The sequence below is a fragment of the Chaetomium strumarium genome, assembly GCF_033439665.1.
Source record: "Chaetomium strumarium strain CBS 333.67 chromosome Unknown B0T15scaffold_8, whole genome shotgun sequence".
NCBI classification, from domain to species: domain Eukaryota; kingdom Fungi; phylum Ascomycota; class Sordariomycetes; order Sordariales; family Chaetomiaceae; genus Chaetomium; species Chaetomium strumarium.
The window spans coordinates 1,138,370-1,158,934 of record NW_026944436.1 but is presented as its reverse complement, the minus strand read 5'-3'; the positions used below and the strand labels follow the sequence as shown (position 1 = coordinate 1,158,934).

The following is a 20,565-nucleotide window of genomic DNA, read 5'->3' as shown; positions in this document are numbered from 1 at the left end:
TCCTATAGACTGGAGTGTTGTTGGGGGAGGTCCCTCGTTTCTGGCTCCACAGGGTTCTGGTGGTGGGAGCCCTCCGGTTTCTCAAGGTAGTGGGGGTTCGTAGCTGGTGGTGGTCGGGTCTTGGTCGCGCCTGCCGTGCGTGTCGTGTTGTAGCGTGGCTGCCTGCAGCCGCTCTTTCCTGCCTGGGGTTCTCAATCTGATTCTTGTTGCCTGTTTCCCGACAAATGAAATGGCTCAGTGGTGTAGCTTGGTTATCACACCCGAGTGATTGCTCTGGGAGACCATGGGTTCAAATCCCATCTGTGCTACTGCTGGCTGTGGTATGGGATGACGTCGTGCAAGTCGTCACCCAGAACACGGTCAGCTTTTGCGTTTTTCCTCCTTCCTGGGCGGTCTGGGTTCCTTCGGTGGAATTCTCTTAGTTTTTCTGCGCAGCTGAGGTGTTCTGCTGGTTCCCATGAGTTGTCTTCTGGCCCGAAGTCGAGCCATTTGATCAAGTATTCTAGCCTTCCGTTGGCTATTCGTGAATCCAAGATTTCCTCAACGTCCCATTCTTCTTCTTCGTCCTCGGCTTCGATGTCCTTTGCAACCCGTGCGTTCCTGGGTGCTGGTTCGAGGAGCGAGATATGGAAGACGTTGGTGCGTAGCTTCATCGTTGATGGTAGCGAAAGTCGATAGTTGGATCTCGAGATTCTTGCGTCGATTTTGAATGGTCCAATCTTTCTGAAGTCGAGCTTCTGGCTTGGCCGTTTCGTTCTCAAATTCCGGGAAATGAGGTAGACCATGTCTCCTCTCTCAAGGCGAGGTCCCTCGAGCCGATGTTTGTCGTAGTACTCCTTCATCCTGAGTCTGACGAACTCGAGTTCTTCTTTTAGCATTGCATGCAGTGCATGCATCTTCTCCGCCTTGATTTTTGCCCTGGGTACCGTGACATCTGGTCCCTGGCGTAAATCTGCTTCGTAACCAAAGTTCGCGAAGAACGGAGTGACCTTTGTTGTCTCCGTTGGCGTTGTATTGTATGCAAGCTGTGCCGCTGGCAATAGATCAACCCAGTCGTCTTGCTGGAAGTTGACGAACGTCCTGAGATATTGTTCGACGATCTGGTTGAGCCTTTCTGTCTGGCCATCTGTCTGCGGGTGGTATGCTGTTGAAAGCTTGCTTTTCGTGCCCAAACGCTTCATAAGCGTTTGCCAGAACTTTGATGCGAATTTGGTGTCTCGGTCTGTGATCCATTCTTCCGGCCACCCATGAACTGCTGCGATGTGCCGATAGATCGTATCCGCAAGTTGCTCTGCTGACCATGATTCTTTGTATGGGAAGAAGTAGCTCCACTTGGTGAGTCGATCAACCACAGTGAGGATGCTGTCATACTTCGTTCCGGTAGTCGAGTCTTTCGAAAGCGGTAGTTTGGTGATAAAGTCCATCGTCACCGAACTCCATGGTCGTTCTGCAACTGGCAATGGTTCCAAGAACCCGTATGGTTTGTGCCGTGCCGACTTGCTTCTATTGCAGAGGTCGCATTCCTGCACAACAGTCTTGACTCTGGTCCTGAGTCCTGGGAAGTCGTAGTGTTGCCGAACCTTGGCGACTGTTTTGGCGATTCCCATGTGTCCTCCGAGTTTTGACTCGTGGATTGTCCTGATTAATTCCGTTTGATCCTGTGGTGCGACGTAGGCCTTGCCGTTGTACCATAACGCTCCATCTCTCCAAGAGATGCCTGCCTTCTCGTCTGCATCGTTCTGCTTCCGGTCTTGGAAGTCTTTTCCTAGCCGTTCTTCCCTGAAGACTGCGCAGCATTCTTCAAACGGTTGCAGAGGTTGTGTGCCGGGATCTTCGTCCTGTCGTGGAAGCGTGTCGTCATCGAGATCTTCCATCGGTTGGGGAGCGTGCCGTAGGGAACCGTCTGGCTGTTGTTGAAGTAATGGTGGCGAGGCTTCTGGTTGGCTGTTCCTGAAGTGATCTGGCCTCCTGCTCAACGCATCTGCCCGTGCGTTTTCCGAGCCTTTTTTGTAATTGATTTTGAAGTTGAACTCTGAAAGGAATTCTGCCCATCGAGTCTGTCGTCCGTTCAACACCTTGGTGGTAGTGAAGTACCGCAAGTTCTTGTGGTCTGTATAGACCTGGACTTCGTGGGTTGTGCCGCTGAGGTATGGTCTCCATTCTTGAAAGGCTTCGATGATGGCTAGCAACTCTTTGTCGTGGATTGGGTAGTTGAGTCGTGGTCCTTCGAGCTTTTTCGAAAAGAATGCAACTGGGTGTAACTTCCCATGTTCATCGCGCTGACCAAGTTGTCCCCCGATCGCATAATCGGATGCGTCGGTTTCCACCTCAAATGGCTTCCGTGGGTCTGGTAACCAGAGCACTGGATCGGCGATGATTGCGTCGCGGATCTTCTGAAACGCTTGTTCGTGCTCGGCTTCCCACCGGAACTCGATGTCTTTCTTCGTGAGTTCGTGCAATGGTCGTGCAAGGTCGCCAAAGTTCCTGATGAACATTCGGTAGAAATTGGCGAATCCGATGAATCCTCGCACCTCTGTCGTTGTTGTTGGTCGTGGCCATGTTTTGATCGCTTCGATCTTCGCTGGCTCCATCCTGATTCTGCCAGGCGAAATTTCGTATCCAAGAAACACTGTTTTCGTAACATGGAATTCGCTCTTGTCCTTGTTGACTGACAATTTATGCTCGTGGAGTGCGTTTAGCACTGCCCTCACGTGTTCCTTGTGTTCCTCGAGTGTTTTGGAGAAGATGAGGATGTCGTCTAGGTAACAGACTGCGAATCGGTCGAGGAATGGGCGGATCGCATGATCAACGACCGCCTGGAAGGTTGCCGGTGCGTTTGTCAATCCGAAGGGCATTACGAGGTACTCGTAATGGCCGTAGGGAGTGCGAAACGCTGTCTTCCATTCATCCCCTTCCTTGATGCGAATGTGGGCGTACGCTGTTGGAAGGTCGAGGCGAGTAAAGTAACGGGCGCCTGCCAACTGGTCTCGAAGCCGCGAGATAAGTGGCAAGGGGTACCGGTTCTTTACCGTCTCTCCGTTCAGCTGTCGGTAGTCCACACACATCCGAAGCTTCCCATCCTTCTTTGGAACGAATAGGACTGGGTAGCCCGCCGGTGATGTCGATGGTCTGATATGCCCTATCTTGAGATTCTCCTCAAGATATCTCCTTAACTCAGCATCTTGTTTTTCGTTGGTGTGGTACACCTTGAAGAACTTCAATTGGGCTCCTTCCTTGAGTTTGATTTCGTGATCCCAAGGTCCATGGTCTGGTAGCCCCTTAAGATGCTTTGCTTCGAACGCCGGGTGTCCTTGGTATTCCGCTGGGATTTTGCCCGTTTCCGCGTTCTTCTCTGTACTCCGGTAGTACGAGAACTTGTCTCCGGCCGTGATACTGGCCGCTTCCCTCCAGGTGACCCAATCCTGGAATTCAAATTCTCCGGTCTCATCGATTGAGATGACAGCGATTTCGATGTCGTCTGTGTCTCTCTGAGCCGTGCGAGGGCATCGTCGCAAGTGGCGTCGTCTCTGGCCTGGTCTTGCCGATTCCCGCTGTTCTTCCTGGTGACTGCCGCCTCTTCCTGAGTCCGTAGTGCGCTGCCTGGCACTGTCCGTCTCTTGCGGTGGATCCATAGGGGCCGCCTTCCGGGGCGATCTTCCCTGCTGCGATCCGTCGTCTGCGCTTTCCATCTCGTTGGTCGGATACGGCCTCTGTTCCCGAGGTCGTAGGTGGCCACCTCCCTTCCAACTGATGTCTGGGTCGTAGTCTCGATGCCATGGGCGTCCTAGAATCATGTCCTTCTTAGGCCCCATTTCAACAATGTCAAACACCACTCTGGTGGTTTTCCCTTCCACCGTGATCTCAAGTGGTTCCGTTTCCCGTCGTACCCATTGGGTGTCGAATGGTCCTTTAACGATGTGCTGTTTCTTCTTGATCCTCCACGGGATCCTAAGTCGATTGACAAGTGTTGGCGAGATGAGGTCGACCTGAGATCCTCCATCTACCAGTGCCAATGTTTGGAATCCTTTCCAGTATGCCATAACCCAGATTCTGTCATCGGGCTTGTCGTTCTGAATCGCAGCGGCTTCCTTTTTGCTCGCTGGGAGGTCGTAGATCCTTTTCCTTGCGTGGTTCTTCCTGCACCCGCGGATCTGTCGTTGTTGTGATGGATTTAGTGGTTTCCGGGCCCCTCGGAGGGCCCTGAGCCGTTTCCCAACTCCGTCCTGGCGTCTGGATAGGCGTCCCCATCCTCCTGTGCCTCTTGGTTGCCGTCCTGCGGTCCAAGTCTCGGGAGTTCTTCGAATAATTGTCGAATTTCGTTGGCTCTTCTTCCTTCCTCTCGTCGTTCGCGAGGCGTCATCCATCTTCGTGTATGTGTCTTGCGTTCGTGATGTTCTTGGAGCTTCGCTTGCATATGGATTAAGCAATCCTGGCTCTTGCACTGTCGAGTGCTATTGGGCCACCGCTGGCAGTCTTCTGGCTGGGTTCTTCGCGGTGTCACCCTGATTCTGTCGTATGCGTTGGTCCTTTCGACCTTCCATAGGGACTGGTCGGCGCCGGTCCCTGCGTCCCAAACCCACGGGACTGGTCGAGGTTCTCCGTTTTGGTCGGTAGGCCTGTCGGGCCAAAAGTCGTTGTCGAATTTTGATCGAAAATGGTATCGGCATTCGTGCGCGATGCACTGGAACCATGGGACGTAGACGTGGTCGTATCGCTGGGGTTGGAGTCGAAGTGCGTCTTGTTCGTGGGGTTCGTAGCGCGGGCCGAATCCAATCCAGATGCGTACCGCGTTGCTGTCCCCGACGCCGTTGTACGGCTTCTTATTCCAAAAAGTGTCCCAATCTTGTGGTTCCTGCCCCTTGAGTCTTCGCTGGTTCTGGGCCTTCTGGTATTCAGCCTCGGGGTTCTTGATTCCATTATTCCCCCTGCCCTGGCTTAGGTCCTGTGCTGGTCCATCCCACAAGTTCGAGTGGTGCTCTTCCTGGACCCTGACCAACTTGGCCTTGACGAATTCTAGTTGGCTCATGGCCTGAGCCTTTTCTTCTGCGAGTCTTCGGGTAATTGTTCGAAGCTCGGCTTGTTCCTCTTCAGCCTCCTGAAGGCGCTGGGCGAGAAAGATGGGGTTCGGGCCAACGGGTTCGTTGTCCGATTGTCGTGTCCTCCATTGACCTTCTTCATTCTGGGTCAACTGGAATCCCCAACCTTCTGCGAGTTGTGATGCTGCGGCGGCGGCAATGTCGTAGCCTGTGATGGGTTCTTCGAACGTAACGTGGGGGCTATTGCTTCCTGACCGAGAGGAGTCATCGATGCTTCCTTCAGCCATGCCTCGGTCAACTGCGTCGTCGAAGTCATCCTCGGTGTAGCTTGCCGCAGCCACTTCAACCACGCGGGTTGACTTGTCGATCGTGGCATTTTCCTTGCCGGGCACCTGCTTCCAGTTCTTCTTGCTGCGGCACTCCCGCTTGAAGTGCCCTTTCTTGCCGCAATTGAAACAGGTGGCCTGGGACTTGTCCTTCCGTCCTTTATCCTCACGCTGGGTGGCGTCCACGTCCATTGGACCAGCGTGGGTGCCATGCGACGTGCTGGGGTACTGTCGCTTCTTTTTGTCGTTTGCCTTGACGAATGTAGGCTGCGTTCCGCGTCCCTTGCGCTGCTGGCGCCTGGCATAAATCCGGTCGTCAATGCGGATAGCCATGGCGATATATTCGTCAAGCGTGTCGGGTCGGTCCTTTTGATACAGTTCATCCTTGACTTCTTCCTTCAAGCCATCGTAGAACAACTGCATAAGACCTTCGTCATTGATCTCGCACCGAAGTGAATCCTGGCGGAACTGCATGGCGTAGGCAGCCGCCGACTTTGTCTGCCTCAGGCGTGCGAGTCGCTCCTGCGCGTGGAGCTTCTCATCATGGTCTCCGAACACCTTCTGGATTTCCTGTTCAAATTTGTCGTATGATTTGAAAATTTCAATGGTGAAATCGTCCTGAGCGTCCGCACTGTTGGTTAGCCAATCCTTAAGGGTGGGTTCAAACCATCGAAGTGCCTTCCCCTCGAGCCGCGAGGAGATGAACATGACTTTGGCGGATTCGTCCGCAAACTTGTCCGGGTAGTACTTGAGGTAGGCCCTCATGGATGTAAGGAATCCAGCGAGTCCTTCTTTGTCGCCTCCGTACTTGGGGGGTGCTTCGAGTTTGGCTTTGTCCTTGGGCTTGCCGTTGTAGGCCTCGTTGACGAGCTGTTGCATATGGCCGTTTTCGGCCTCAAGCTGGGCGATTTTGGCGTTGAGAGTCTCGAGAGCCTGCTGCATCTGTCGCATGGTTGCGGCCTGGCTCTGGGATTCCGGGGTGCTAGGTGTCTGGGGCGCCATGATGGTCGGTGGTACCTTCGATCTGAACCGTGACAGAGTCAAAGGGAGTGAGCAACGTGTGACGAAACCACAGGCAGTCCTGCCTCTGAAAGGGTTCGCCGGTCGAAGGTAACTGCTGGTCGGACTGTAGGTCTCGGTGAAGCCAAAAGGTTCACAACAATGCTTGCCGCAATGTCTGCACAATAGGTATGGGCTATTGCTTGTAATATTGCTCACTGGAGAACTCCCAGAGTCCTCCAGAACGAGTGACTATATACTAGCTATCTTCTTGGGTGCTCAGTACTTCGATTCGATGAGCACCCAGGTGCTCATCGTGATATGCCCCTGATCACTCTGATCGCTTACATCCTGCAGAGTGCTCAGCGGTATTGGCACCTTAGCACCTTTGCCTGTCTCTGACTGGTCCGCCTAGTTGTCCAAATGATTGGCTCGGGACGCCCCCGCGTCCCCACATACGGCCGTCTGCCCTGCAGCCTGCCGTTGGTTAATTCGTGACAATTGAGCAGGAGGCCAGATCACTTCAGGAACAGCCAACTAGAAGCCTTGCTACTATTACTTTAACAATAGCCAGACGGTTCCTTATAGTATGCTCCCCAACCGATAGAAGATCTCGATAACGACACGCTTCTACGATAGGATAAAGATCCCGGCATACAACCTCTGCAACCGTTTGAAGAATGCTATATAGTCTTCAGGGAAGAACAGCTAGTAAAAGACTTCCAAGGACGGAAGCAGAACAATATAGACGAGAAGGCAGGCGTCTCTTGGAGAGACAGAGCGTTATAGTACAATAGCAAGGCCTATATCGCACTATAGGATCAAACGGAATTAATCAAGATAATCTACAAGTCGAAACTCGGAGGATATATAGGAATCGTTAAAATAGTCGCCAAGGTTCGGCAATACTACAACTTCCTAGGACTTAGGACCAGAGTTAAAACCATTATATAGGAATGCAACCTCTGCAATCGAAGCAAGTCGGCACAATATAAACCATATAGGCTCTTAGAGCCGTTGCCAGTTATAGAACGACCATAGAGTTCGGTAACGATAGATTTTATCACCAAACTACTACTTTCGAAAGATTCGACTACTAGAACAAAGTACAATAGTATTCTCACTATAGTTAACCGACTTACCAAGTAGAGCTACTTCTTCCCATATAAAGAATTATAGTTAGCAGAGCAACTTATAGATATAATCTATCGGCATATTATAGCAGTTTATAGATAGCCAGAAGAATAGATTATAGATCGAGATACTAAGTTCGCATCAAAGTTTTAGCAAGCGCTTATAGAGCGATTAGGCATGAAAAGCAAGCTCTCAATAACATACTACCCACAGACAGATAGCCAGATAAAAAGGCTTAACCAGATCATCAAACAATACCTTAGAACGTTCATCAACTTCTAACAGGACAACTAGGTTAATCTATTGCTAGCAGTACAGCTTATATATAATATAACGCCAATAGAGACAACAAAGGTCACTCCGTTCTTCGCGAACTTTAGTTATAAAGCAGATTTATACCAGGGACTAGGTATTATAGTACCTAGGGTAAAAGTCAAGGCAGAAAAAATATATATACTATATATAATACTAAAGGAAGAACTCAAGTTCGTTAGGCTTAGGATAAAGGAGTACTATAATAAATATTAGCTCGAGGGACCTCGCCTTAAGAGAGGAGATATAATCTACCTTATTTCTCGGAATTTAAGAACGAAACGGCCAAGCTAGAAACTCGATTTTAGAAAAATTAGACCATTCAAAATCAACGCAAGAATTTCGACATCCAACTACCGACTTTCGTTACTATCAACGATAAAGCTATGTATTAATATCTTCTATATCTTGCTCCTTGAACTAGCATCTAGGAACATATAGGTTATAAAGGATATCGAAGCCGAGAATAAAGAAAAAGAATAGGACGTTAAAGAAATTTTAGACTCGCGAATAGCTAATAGAAGGCTAGAGTACTTGATCAAATAGCTCGACTTCGGACTAGAAGACAACTTATAGGAACTGGCAGAACACCTTAACTATATAGAAAAACTAAGGGAATTCCACCGGTAGAACCTAGACCGACCAGGAGGAAGGCGCAAAAATCTCCGTATAAGTCGCCTTACCCTACAGTAAAGCCACTCATATAGAGACAAGGCATAGGTAACAAGAATCAGATTAAGAACCACAGGCAGGAAAGAGCGGCTATAGGCAGCCACGCTATAATACGACACGTACGGCAGGTGCGACTAAGACCTGACCACTACTAACTATAAACCCCTACTGCCCTAAGGAACCAAGGAAGTCCTACTAGAAGGACCCGGATCGACCTTGGATGACGGTTCCGCTAGAGCGGCCAGGTCAATATCGGACAAGTCAAGTCCTAAAGAACCCCAGTCGAAAGGAACGTCCACCCTAAGCGCCTAAATATCGCTAACTATACGGGATTCGGACTCCTAAATCCAATAGTCTTCTACCTCTATCTCCTCTAACGATTATATACTACGACGGAATAACTTGGAACCCTGCTCCTTTAAGAAACGCCTCTAACGCTATAACCTAGCGAGACGACCAATGGCAGTCTACAACTGAGTTTGAAGAACAAAGAGCGCCTCTTTAGCATCGGCCTTTTCCTATTCTAAACACTTCTGCTCGGATATAATCTTTATCATTAAGAAAAGTTAGATACTATACTATAAGGGGAAAAGGGAATATAGCCTATAAGACGATACTATACTAGAACCATTATAAGAACGACCGCGATAAATATATTCGTTATAATAAGAGGAGTTCTATACGATATAGCAAGCAAGGTTATACTTGAAATACTAAGAACAAGGTATAATATCTACTCTAGAGGATTCGATAAAAGACGCGAAAGCCATATGCTCTTAGGCTTTCTTAGACTGACGCTTATAGATATAGTCTATCATTATATTAGCACCTCTTAAGAAAGGGAAAAAGAAAGGTATATAGTATACTTATAATATAGGATGTTGGCGTTATTTGAAACAAACTTAGGCTTTCGGGACAAACAGCCCTAGAGAGGGGGCATCGTATCATGAATTAACCTGCAGCGGCCGGTAGGGCCGACCTGCATGTCCTACGGGCGACGCCCGCGTCCAATTGTTCCGGTCCAGGAACGGACCAATCAGAAGAGGATCACACTTGGCATAGGGAAGGCTTGGTAATCCAGGTATAAGGCTCACAAGGGATCACTAGTGATCCAAGGTAATCCAGTATAAGGGATCACCAGAGGGAGGCCGTGATCCATAGAAAGAACCATACTATATAGGATAGCTAGTCACTTGTCCTGGAGGACTCTGGGAGTTCTCCAGTGAGCAATTACAAGCAATAGCCCATACCTATTGTGCAGACATTGCGGCAAGCATTGTTGTGAACCTTTTGGCTTCACCGAGACCTATAGTCCGACCAGCAGTTACCTTCGACCGGCGAACCCTTTCAGAGGCAGGACTGCTTGTGGTTTCGTCACATAATGTAATTATTGTCAGCTCCTAGTGTTATTGTTTTATAATTGAGGATATTGTTGGTAGTATAGTGGAAAGTGTTCAACTCGCTTATATATTCGGCTCGCTTATAATGCACGTTATATATAGTAGTTAATTGGCCATATCTTCTATACTATATAGTTTCAGTGGAAAGGCTCGCTTAGGTAGCTCAATTATATACTGAACAAGAGCCTTCTCTTCGCCATTGGTGAGCCGGCACGAGTTAGGCATAGTATCGCGTTATATAGGTCGGCTAGCACGCCGGTTATAGAGAGTCATAACTAGCACGTTATATAGCTTAGCTACAGCTCAGAAGCTTAGTTCCTTGTTGCTTTAAACAGCTTTGAGAGCTAAAATTACCCTGGCTTCCTTTTGAAGTAGAAGATATATTAGGTGGATATCACGAGGGCCGTCGTTCAAGGCTAGGGTCAAGCCTCTAGTGGTAAACTGACTGCATTGCAAGAATATTGAACTTGTAGGAGGAAAGAAATCCTCGAGACTGCAAGGTAGGCTTTAAATACAGGATGCGAGTAGGTCTGAGCTCGCATGCATGATGTAATAGAACATGCATAATGAATCATCACTTGGTATAATGAATCATTATATATATAAATGATATCATCATCATGGTCGGTGCGTTCCACCGTCAGAATGGAGAGAAGACGCGTTATGCCAAGTGTTCGACTTTGCTTAACGTATAGTATCAGCAAGTGACTCATATCAGCGAGTGACCCAGCTTAATAAATTTAGCAGAGCTGCAGGCCAAACCTTGATAAGAAAATTGTTAGGAGCGATATCAATTTCTTATCATACATTTGGATGCAGTCCTGCTAAATTTGTTAAGCTAGGTCACTGGCTGATATAGGTCACTCGCTGATAATATACGTTATATGTTTTGGCTCGCTTATAATACATGTTAGCACTATTTGAAATAGCGACCTCGATCTTTCGAGACGAAAGATATCAAGAGGGGGCATCGTATCACGAACCAACCATATACCACGGCCCAGTGGAGATATACTCTAGGGCGAATGGCTAATCGGGATGACGGATGTCACGGTCGGTATAGGTATCGCCGCCTCAGATGGGGGTCGAACCCACGACCTCGGTGGAACTGTTGTTGTGGGGCACAGATTACGTGACCCACAAAGGGAAATATCTTCATGTAATTCTGGGCCGACCGACCCAGAACTCTTCCTTTCCTTCTTCAGACTTAGATTCATAGAATTGAGTGGATCTACAGCCGGCATCGACCCTGTCAATTGCACCATACCGTCACAACGGAATAAGGTAGCCCTATAGCAAGGCGCGATAGGGTCGCTCAGGAACACCAGCGACCATAAGGACATAGACGCTCAAGGATGATAGTGACTACGGGCGACCAAGGAACTATATAGTATAAAGTCATTCGTTCTAGAGGACTCTGGGAGTTCTCCAGTGAGCATTCACCTTACCTACTATTGAGACAATTGCTTGTGCACTTATTGTGAACCTTCTGGCTTCACCGAGACCTATAGCCCGACTAATTAGTGATACCTTCGACATAAGAACCCTTTCAGAGGCAGGACTGCCTGGGTTTCGTCACAAGACCTAAATTTCGGTTACTATTATATCATTTCATTTTGTTTAGTTAACTCCTATTATTGCTACTATCGTGTTTTTCAATTAGTTATTTCCTTATATATCCGAAGCCCCTGACTAACTCTGTCCGAGGACCTTCCCAAGAGAATATATAGTCTTCCCATTCCGCTAATACTCTAAGTAGAACGGTCCAAGGCCCTACTTCCATTTGCGCTGATGGCCCCCCTATGCTAAGCGGTGCGTTCCCTCCTCTGCTAGCCATGTCCGAGCCTGTTCTTGCTGCTATGTAACTAGCTGGTCCAAGTCAAATGTCAATGGCTAGGCCTTGGGGATACTACTAAGATAATGAGGAAGGGACCAAACTTTTAAATCCAGCGTCTGCAGCCTCTGGTTCCGGAACAGGAAGTCATTGACCAATAGATGGATGAACTGCACCGACCCTGTGTCTCCTGTTCGCGCCTCAATAAGGCCCCTGGACGAGGCGGTGATGCGCCGTTGGATGATGCGGCTTGTGACCCGTGATCGGTGACATCGGTCCCACGGTTCAGTTTACTCTGGTGCCGTGCCCGCCAGCACGGCAAAGAAGAGCTCTTCGGGCTTCGGCGGCCGCCGGCTGAGCAGCACCCATTGGGGCATGCCTATCGTCTCGGCCTTATTCGAATCGTCTTTGCTCAAGAGCTTGTTGAGCACGTCCTCGAGATCGGCCGGCACCTCCTCTAGCACTTTGCGCATGGCTTCCAAACCGCCGTCGTCGTAGGCTTTGCCGAGCAGAGACACCACGAGGGTTTCTATTTCTCTTTCATTTCGTTCTTTATAGGAGCCGGGTGGCCGGGATTTAGCTGTCGTTTAGCGTTTTTTCCCCTTCGTCAAAAGCGGATCGCATGTCACAGGCAAGGCTGACCGGCGGCGTGCCTGTAACAGTCTCAACGAGTATATTTGCAACTGATTGATGACGACTCTACAAGTACACTGATCTTGAAGAAAGAAAAGGAAAACGAGAGAACTTGGCGGTCCATGAACCGCTAATAAGCTGAGGTAGGCCCGGTGGTCCGGGGTTGGGGTGGCCGAGGGTCCCCGAGGCCCACCTCGGGCTCAGCCCGTTACATCGCCTGCCGTGCGTACGGCCCAGCTGCGCTAAGGTCTTCAATCGAAAAGATACTATGTGCCGTTACATGAGAGAGCACATGAGCGCCGCAAGTGATAGAGGAACCGAGCTGTATCTCGAAGGTTATATGTCGAGCCCTAAGGTTCGTTTCTACCCAGCACTATTCTAACAGGTACTGATCGTTCTCACCGAAAGCGTCAATGAAGGATGGGGCTCCGGCATACATTATCGAACTTGACAGTTCCAACGAGTCACAACGTCCCCCTGGCGGAATCCGTCTGGCGCACCATCAGTAGTGATATAATCGTATTGGCCCCACCCAACCTCGAAAAAGGGTGTGTTAAGTACACTGCTACTCCTCCTCCCCGCCTCTCCTTGCGAGTGCTATAGGCTCGAGCCTCATCGACACCGACATCCCGATAGCCTCCAAGCTCGCCATGACGGCTTCGATCTGCCCACTCGTACACACCGTAGTCAAAGTTACCTTGTAGGAGAGTGGAATGTGACTCCTTGGGCGACCCGCACTACCGCATCCCGAAGTAAGATTGCGAGGGTCAATGCTAGCCGGCGGCGACCCAACGGATGACTCGGTACCTGTTGTCGTGGTCGTGCAAGGTGAGATCATATCATTGCCGCAAGATAAGAGTAGGGAGCTGTTCATAGACCGGCCGGCAAAGTCAGACGCTTCTGAATCGGCAAGCATATCCACCTCTATGTCGATATGCGTTAGTCGGCTCGTCGAAACAAGGCCAACTCATTATATTGCTGGAAGGGATTCGGTACAGCCGGCTAAAAGGGCCAACAAAAACTCGGGGAATGGACTCACGGCAGGGATGGGGAGTAATCCTGTTATTGATACCATTATCGAATTCGGCAACAAGGCCCACGGAACTTCTAGATATAATCCCTAATAGCCTTGGATCAAGGTAAGGATTACTACTCGGAGACAGAGGAGTAGAGACAGGCGCCATGAAGTCGCCTTTGTAGGGCGGCTCGGGCTGGATGGAGACCGCGGCCGGATCCGCCATGAACTCGGGCACCCAGCACCTCGGGTGGACTGGAGTCGTTAAAGGCGTTATCCTGTCGTGCGGCGGCGTCTCGGGCTGGAAGGCCGCGTCCATGCCGGGGCCATCAAAGTAGTCGGGCCACATGGTCGAAGATACGCTTGCCGAGTGCAATAGGTCCCGCTCCTGAGCCGTTTGGGACACGGAGGTGGCCAGGCCAGGCGACACCGCATTGTTATAATCGTCCTCGTTGCCGCTAACGAATCCGCTATCTATACGGTCGCCTTTGCCCCCATTATCAATCTCCATCGGCTTGTCGTCCAGTGTGGAGTTTGGCGGCTTTAGCTGCTTTCTAGTATGAGCAGTATTTGTATCCACATCAGAGATTGCTGGCTCAGGGCCCGCCATAGTCGTGTCTAAGCCAGGAGCTACCGCGATATCTCTGGGGCTCTTGCGGCCCTGAGCCTCCATCCTCTTGGTGCTGTGCTGTGCACATAGCCGTAGCGCCGAATAGCGGTTCTTGAGCGCCAATGTTGTCCGCTTGGGCGTGTGCGAGATGGCAATTGTGGCCCAGTTTGTCCCGTGCGACAGGACTTCGTGGAGCAGGCGGGCATCTTCTTTCGACGTCCAGTCACAGTGGTTGATGGCAGGGTCCAGCACCTGATTCCAATGGCTCGCGCATTGGTCCGCATTTCTGGTCATGACTGTCTTGGCTACCTGAGTCCAGGCAAAGCCGAACTCCTGTACAGCCTCGATCAGCCGTTCGTCCTCTTCTCCCGACCACGGGCCTTTGGTCCTGCCAGCTACTAAGCTATTCCACCACCGCCGCCGACAGTCTTTGTTGGACCGACCCGGGACAGACTTTGCCAGTTCCCGCCATAGCAGTGGCCGAGATTGTGTGAGGGCTGCCAAAGAGCGTTAAGCATGTGGTCAGGTGCACCACACGGCCTGGGCCAAACGTACCTTGATTGACCGCTTTACGCAAGGCATAATCTTCCTCGGCAGTCCAGTTACGTCTGGCTCGGGCCATGCCGGCTATTTGGACAAAATAGACACTGGCGCCAGTTGGGGACGGTGGGGTGAGAATGGGATACGCGCCCTGCCGGGGGGGGGGGGGGGGGGGGGGGGGGGGGGGGGGGGGGGGGGGGGGGGGGGGGGGGGGGGGGTGTTTGGGGAGAGGGGGGAGAATGTTCAAGGGTCGATGTGGTGAGGGTAGGAGTTCTGCGGCGCACAAAGGACAAATGCCTGAATCGACATTATGGCACTAAGGGAAACCATTTTATTCCCTCCGTCTTTGGTGGCTGCAGTCTTGCGGCCGCGTGCTCCGCTTACGCCATGCATGACCTGCGTGCCGGAAAGGAAGACGCCGACGGGGTTGCAATTGCAAAGTGCATTGTGCGAGATTTCATTCCTAACTGGAGCAGCCCGGAGTTTGCACAGCTCGTGGAGAAGGCTGGCACAGAGAAGGAGCGGGCCCAGGAGTCGGGACTGGGGAATCGGGACTCGGACTACGCAAGATTCTTCTGGCTTACGGCTTTTGCCAGTTCACCATTTGTCCATGGCAACCAGAAGTTATAATTGCAACTCAGGAGGATTTGACAGAGCATTTATAGCCACTGAACGTACTGAAACGGATTCTGTCAAACTCCCATTACCTACCCTTTCCCGATGGATTTCCGCTCCGTCCTCGCCGGACGGGCCACTCCAGTTTTAGTACTAGCCCGATGACACCTTTGCATATCTAACAAATTCCCCGTCAGCCTTCAGATTCTGCATCTCCTCCTCATACAAGGAAACCAAGACCTCCAAGCCCTTGCCCGACGCAGCCGGCAGGATGACAGTCCGCCGGAAAAGGCCGTTCCACTCATCTCCGGGCGGCCGCTCGCAGACGGGAGTGCCTATCGCGGGGCCGAAGTCCAGAGTTGGCAGCGAAATGTAGTCCTGCGGCACAACGATCATGCTGGCGCCCGCGACACCAGCGAGCGAGTAGGCCAGATTCGCATACCCATCCAGGTCATGCGCGGCGCCAAAGGCAGCCAGCAGATCCGCGCGCGAGATGCCGTCCAGCGTCGCGTGCAGCGTCTCGGCCAGCGCGCCCAGGGCCTCTACGCCCGACGGGCCCAGGACAGTGGTCAGCGGCAGCGTACTAGTCGCAAAGAAGAAGGCGTCGCCTAGGTAAGTCTCAAAAAGGGGTCGCCGCCGAGCCGCGACCGCCCGTCCAGCGCGATCTGGTAGATGGACGGCTCCTCCTTGTTGTTGTCGGCAGGGAGGGGGTAGCGCGCCTTCATGGTGCAGCGCCACAGCAGGGCGTGCAGAGCTTCCAGAGAGGTGATGGTCGTCTTGGCTGACACGGCGGCGTCGCGGCGGAGCTGCTCCAACGAGCTCTCGGGCACGGAGAAGACGGCGCTGCGCACTTTCTTCATTTCTCCATATGCGCCGCTCATCAAGGCGGCCAGCACGTCGTTGAGACGAGGGGCGTCGGGCACGCTCGGCGGGAACAGGCCTAGGATCGACCACTGCCGGTCTGTCGCGGCGCCTGGCTTCCCCCCCTGTTCCCACATCTCGGCCAGGACGGTCCGGTCGTCCCTGCCGTTGCCCGCGCCCGTGCCCGCAAAGTTGGCCTTCCAAGCTGCCTCGTACCCCGGCTCGGTCTGCAGCTTGCGGCAGTGGGACGCCCATGCCCTGGCAAAGATGTAGGTCCCATGGGCGTCGGCTACGTTGTGCCACACAGCTAGGCCGAGCAGGCAGCCGCCCTTGACGAAATTTGCCTGGGCGGCGACGGCTTCGATGCCCGCGGCCAGGTTCGTGTTGCACGACCGCGTCATCAGCAGCTCGGTGTCAATGTGCTCCGGGTCAAAGCCCGCCTTCCGGAGGTCTTCGTACGAGAGCTGGTCTCTCAGGTCCTTCAGATCGAGCGGAAACATGCCGTTTTTGCCGACAGCCTTGGGGATGCGCACCTCGAGCTGGTTCGGCTTCCACCCGGGGCGGTCTTGCGGCCGGAAATGTACTGTGCCCCCGCAGATGGGCATGTCTGTCACGGCCATGGAGAGGCCCTTGCGTAGTAACTCGTACGTCTCGGACACGCTGGCGTCTACCGGCAGCGGGAAGTAGAAGAGCAGCTTGACCCAGCACGGAACCATGAGGTTGTCCAGCGGACTGAGCGCCAGGATGGTCGCGTCCTCTGAGATGTCATCCATGCTTGCTTTCTCTTCGGAGTTCTCGCCAATAGTCTCGTCACCTCGCTGTCTCTATATGGAGTCGGGGGCAAAACAAAAGCCAATGTCAACATTGGAATTTGAATATTGGCCAGGGCCGAAACATCCGTGAGAACCCAGCTGCGGGTCAGCATTCTACCAGTATTGGGCTCTGCCGTTTTTCTTATCAACACAAGCGTATTGTCTACGGTGATTACCGTTTTGCAACTACCACCACCCAAGCGGATAGCATAATTCGTTGAGTCTCCCAACGGTTGATCTACAAATGTAGAGACACTAGTAGTTGACAAAAAGCCAGTAACCCACACGGGATGCCGAGCCTCAGCTTACATCCCGCCCCCCTTGCGGCAACTTCCTCTTCGAGCAATAAGCGGCTGAATGCAACCTCTGGAAACGGACAGTGCCGACCGGCGCTCCTTACCGGTTAGCATTGCACCGAATGAGGCCGCATACCAAAGTCTAGACAAACACGATGACACTGAGCGAGGGTTACTGTGTATGCAGCGAGTCGCATCCGCACACTATGACTTACGGCGATGTTAGCGGGACGGAGTGCCCCTGACGCCTCGAATTATACCTGCATCAACCGTGTTTGCTGTTCGTGGCCATTAGAGTGCTGGAGTTGAGTGAGAGTCTGTTGGACCACGGATGCAAGCCAGCAGCATGGCGCCGCCTCAACGCTTCCCGCTGAACGCGATGGATAACATCATGCCTCGCTTCTTCCCCAGCTTGATCTTCACCTTCCGTCTGCAACCCGGCGTAACGCACGACCAAGCGCTGGACCTGCTCCAGGCGTCGCTCCGCGCCGCAGCCGATGAACTCCCGCTCCTCCGGCGCCGCGCCTTCGCTATCCCGCCTACAGAAGACAACCCCGTCGCCGGACGCCTCGAAGCCCGCGAACACCTGGACTGGACCCCCGAGGTGCTGCACCACGACCTCCGCGCCTCCTGGCCGGACTACGACGAGCTGATCGACGAGGCTCTCCCGCAGGATCTCCTCGACGGCGCCCAGCTCCTGCCGCCGGGGCGAGCGCACTTCGACCTCGACAGCTCCGAGGGCGTGCCTTTACTGCTGGCGCAAGCCAACGATGTGGTCGGCGGCCTGCTGCTCGGTGTGTCGATCTTCCACCCGCTGGCCGACGGCATGAGCGGCGTGCTCTTCCTGCGCATGTGGGCTAAGCACATGCGCCTGCTGCAGGAGGGCGAGGCAATTAGCGCCACCGCACCGCTGCTCGAGATCCCGCCCGATGCCTGCGACTACGAGCTGCTGGTCAAGGCCTGGCAGAAGGCGGGCGCGCCCGTGGCTGAAGGGACCGAGGCCGACTGGCGCGTGCTCGGCTTGCTCCCGCCCGGGTCGGAACCGCTGGCCCCGAGAGTGCTCCCGCCGCCGATGCGGACGAGTATTTTTTATGTGTCGGCGGCTGCGTTTGGGAAGTTGACTTCTGTGGCGGCGGAGGCAAATAATAGTCACGGTGAGGGTCAAGGAAGTGGGGGAGAGGGGAAGGAGCAGGGAATGGCGACGGCAACGGCGAACGATGCCCTGATGGCGCTGCTCTGGCGGTGCATCATGCGGGCTCGTCGAGCTGCCGCGCCCGAGGATCCGGCATACAGCAGGCCCGGGGCGGTCGCGGAGCTGGACACGACGCTGAACGGGCGCATCCTGTTTGGCGACACGCTGCCGTGGCAGTACATGGGCACGCTGGTGTACATTGTAACGACGCGACTGCCCGTGGCCGAGCTGGTGGCACCCGAGACGCCGCTCGTGGCCGTGGTCCGAGCCGTCCGGCAGGCGGTGGCGAGCATCACCCGCGAGCGCGCTCTGAGTGTGTTTGGGCTGGCGGCCACGCGGCTGCCGGGGTACACGGCCGATACCCTGCGGTGGCCGTTCGCCACGTTTGACGGTGCCGAGGCGTGCTTCAGCAGCTGGTTGTCGCTGCCGGCCATGGACATGAGCTTTGGAGGCAAGCTGTTTGCCAACCGTGGTATCCCCGATTACATCCGGCCGGAGCGCCGGCTGCTGGACCTGGTCTGCCGGAACTGCAATATTCTGCCAATGCGCATGGAAGGTGGCGCAGAGGTGTTGGTGTCGCTGACGGTGGACGAGATGGCCTTGCTTGAACAGGACCCTGAGTTTGCTCAATTTGCCCAGCTGTTATGTCACTAGAGACGGAGGCTTGGCCGGAAGACCATTGATTTGATATTTAATTTACAAATAGTTACGAAATAATAGCAGTCACCCGACGTGCATGTGACGAACCCAGTATATTGGAGCTTCCTTCACTTGGACCTCCGTCGCTCCGTGTCGTCCGAATGACGGCGCCCTAAAACGCTGCCGCGCTTGTGGAGCGCATGGCTGACATGGTGGGGAGATCATGCTTCCGTCTTGCTCGGATTATACGAGTAACGTTAACGTAGGTGTATAGCGAAAGTTACATACATGCGAAAGTTACACTAAACCATACCAACGCGACATCTTACTTCTATACCCACTTCCTCTACAACCTAACATGCCTCAGAAAAACGACGAAAGCCAAGTTATCTTAGCCCTCCAGGCTCTAGAGAATGATCCGAAGTCTTAGAGCTGCAGCTCGGATCTTTTCTGTGGACCCAATGAAGCTCAGCCGCCGTCGGCGCGGTCAGCAGTCACGACACGATATTCCAGCCAACTCGCGGAAATTGACCGATTTAAAGGAGGCTGTCATTGTTCAATATATCCTTGACCTGGATTCTAAAGGATTTCCTCCCCGCTTGTCTGGTATAGAAGATATAGTCGATTGGCTGCTTGCCGAACGTAACGCGGGACGCGTCGGAACGCGTTGGGCTTCAACCTTCGTCAAACGGCACCTAGAGCTTACTATACGTTTTAATTGGAAATATAACTACTAGAGGGCCTAATACGAAGATCTAGAGATTATTCGTGGTTGGTTTGCGCTTATATAGAATACAATCGTAAAGTACGGTATCTAGGAGGCTGATATCTACAACTTCGATAAGACTGGGTTTCAGATGGGTATTATCTTAACGGCAATAGTTGTTACGAGCTCCGAACGGCATGGCAGGGTAAAGTCGAAGCAGCCTGGCAATCGCAAGTAGGCAACGGTGATCCAGGGCGTTAATACGACTGGCTAGGCAATCCCACCGTTTATTATCGTCAAGGGCAAATATTACCTCTCCTCTTGGTACGAGAATAGCCTATTGCCAAAGGACTGGGTTATTATAATATCCGAAAACGGTTGGACAACCAACGAAAGAGGCCTAGAATAGATTTAGTACTTCGATAAGTATACTAAAGCTTGAATAGCTGGGGTTTATTGCCTCCTAGTCCTCGACGGCTACGATAGCCACCACTCGACCGACTTCGAGCTCTATTGTAAGGAGAATAATATTATTATCCTTTATATGCCTCCCTATTTATCTTATATTCTTTAGCCGCTCGATATTAGGTGTTTCAGCCTATTTAAGACGGCATATAGTAAGCAGATCGAGGGGATAATATAGGCAAGCATAACCTATATTACTAAGGAGGACTTCTTTCCTATATTCTATGCCGCTTTCTAAGCCGCTATAACTCCTGAAAACATTCAAGGAGGTTTTCGAGGTGCTAGAATTGCTCCTTTTAATCCCGAGAAAGTAATCTCGTAGCTCGATATCCGTCTAAAGATACCAACGCCCTTAAACTCGCCGCCTAGTAGTGCCTACGCCTGGGTTTCTAAGACCCCGAATAACCTAATCGAAGCCTTCTCGCAATCTACCCTCATCAAGAATCGAATTACCCGGCATCAAAATAG

General features: G+C 52.3%; 3 protein-coding genes and 1 non-coding gene across 4 annotated transcripts; 2 read left to right on the top strand and 2 right to left on the bottom strand.

Annotated features, from left to right (window-relative positions):
- Positions 1-231: 231 nt before the first annotated feature.
- B0T15DRAFT_t213 lies at positions 232-308 on the top strand. The gene has a single exon. It is a non-coding gene; the product is annotated as a tRNA-OTHER (tRNA).
- A 12,603-nt stretch (positions 309-12,911) lies between these two features.
- Positions 12,912-14,593, bottom strand: B0T15DRAFT_515142 (uncharacterized protein; the record flags this gene model as incomplete). Its single annotated transcript, XM_062868162.1, has 4 exons — positions 12,912-13,010; positions 13,044-13,153; positions 13,386-14,468; positions 14,527-14,593. The coding sequence occupies 4 exons, from the start codon at positions 14,591-14,593 to the stop codon at positions 12,912-12,914; spliced, it is 1,359 nt and encodes a 452-aa protein (XP_062717689.1).
- Positions 14,594-15,279: 686 nt separating this feature from the next.
- On the bottom strand, positions 15,280-16,887 carry B0T15DRAFT_563624 (uncharacterized protein; the record flags this gene model as incomplete). Its single annotated transcript, XM_062870626.1, has 2 exons — positions 15,775-16,887; positions 15,280-15,709 (listed from the first exon to the last, which is right to left on the bottom strand). Exons 1-2 carry the CDS (start codon positions 16,758-16,760, stop codon positions 15,280-15,282), a joined length of 1,416 nt encoding a protein of 471 aa, XP_062717688.1. The 5' UTR covers positions 16,761-16,887.
- Positions 16,888-17,264: 377 nt separating this feature from the next.
- B0T15DRAFT_423863 (transferase family-domain-containing protein) lies at positions 17,265-18,935 on the top strand (the record flags this gene model as incomplete). The annotated part of the gene is made up of 1 exon (XM_062865600.1): positions 17,265-18,935. A coding segment is annotated over exon 1 (1,509 nt), but the record flags the coding sequence as incomplete, so codon positions are not given.
- Positions 18,936-20,565: the final 1,630 nt, after the last annotated feature.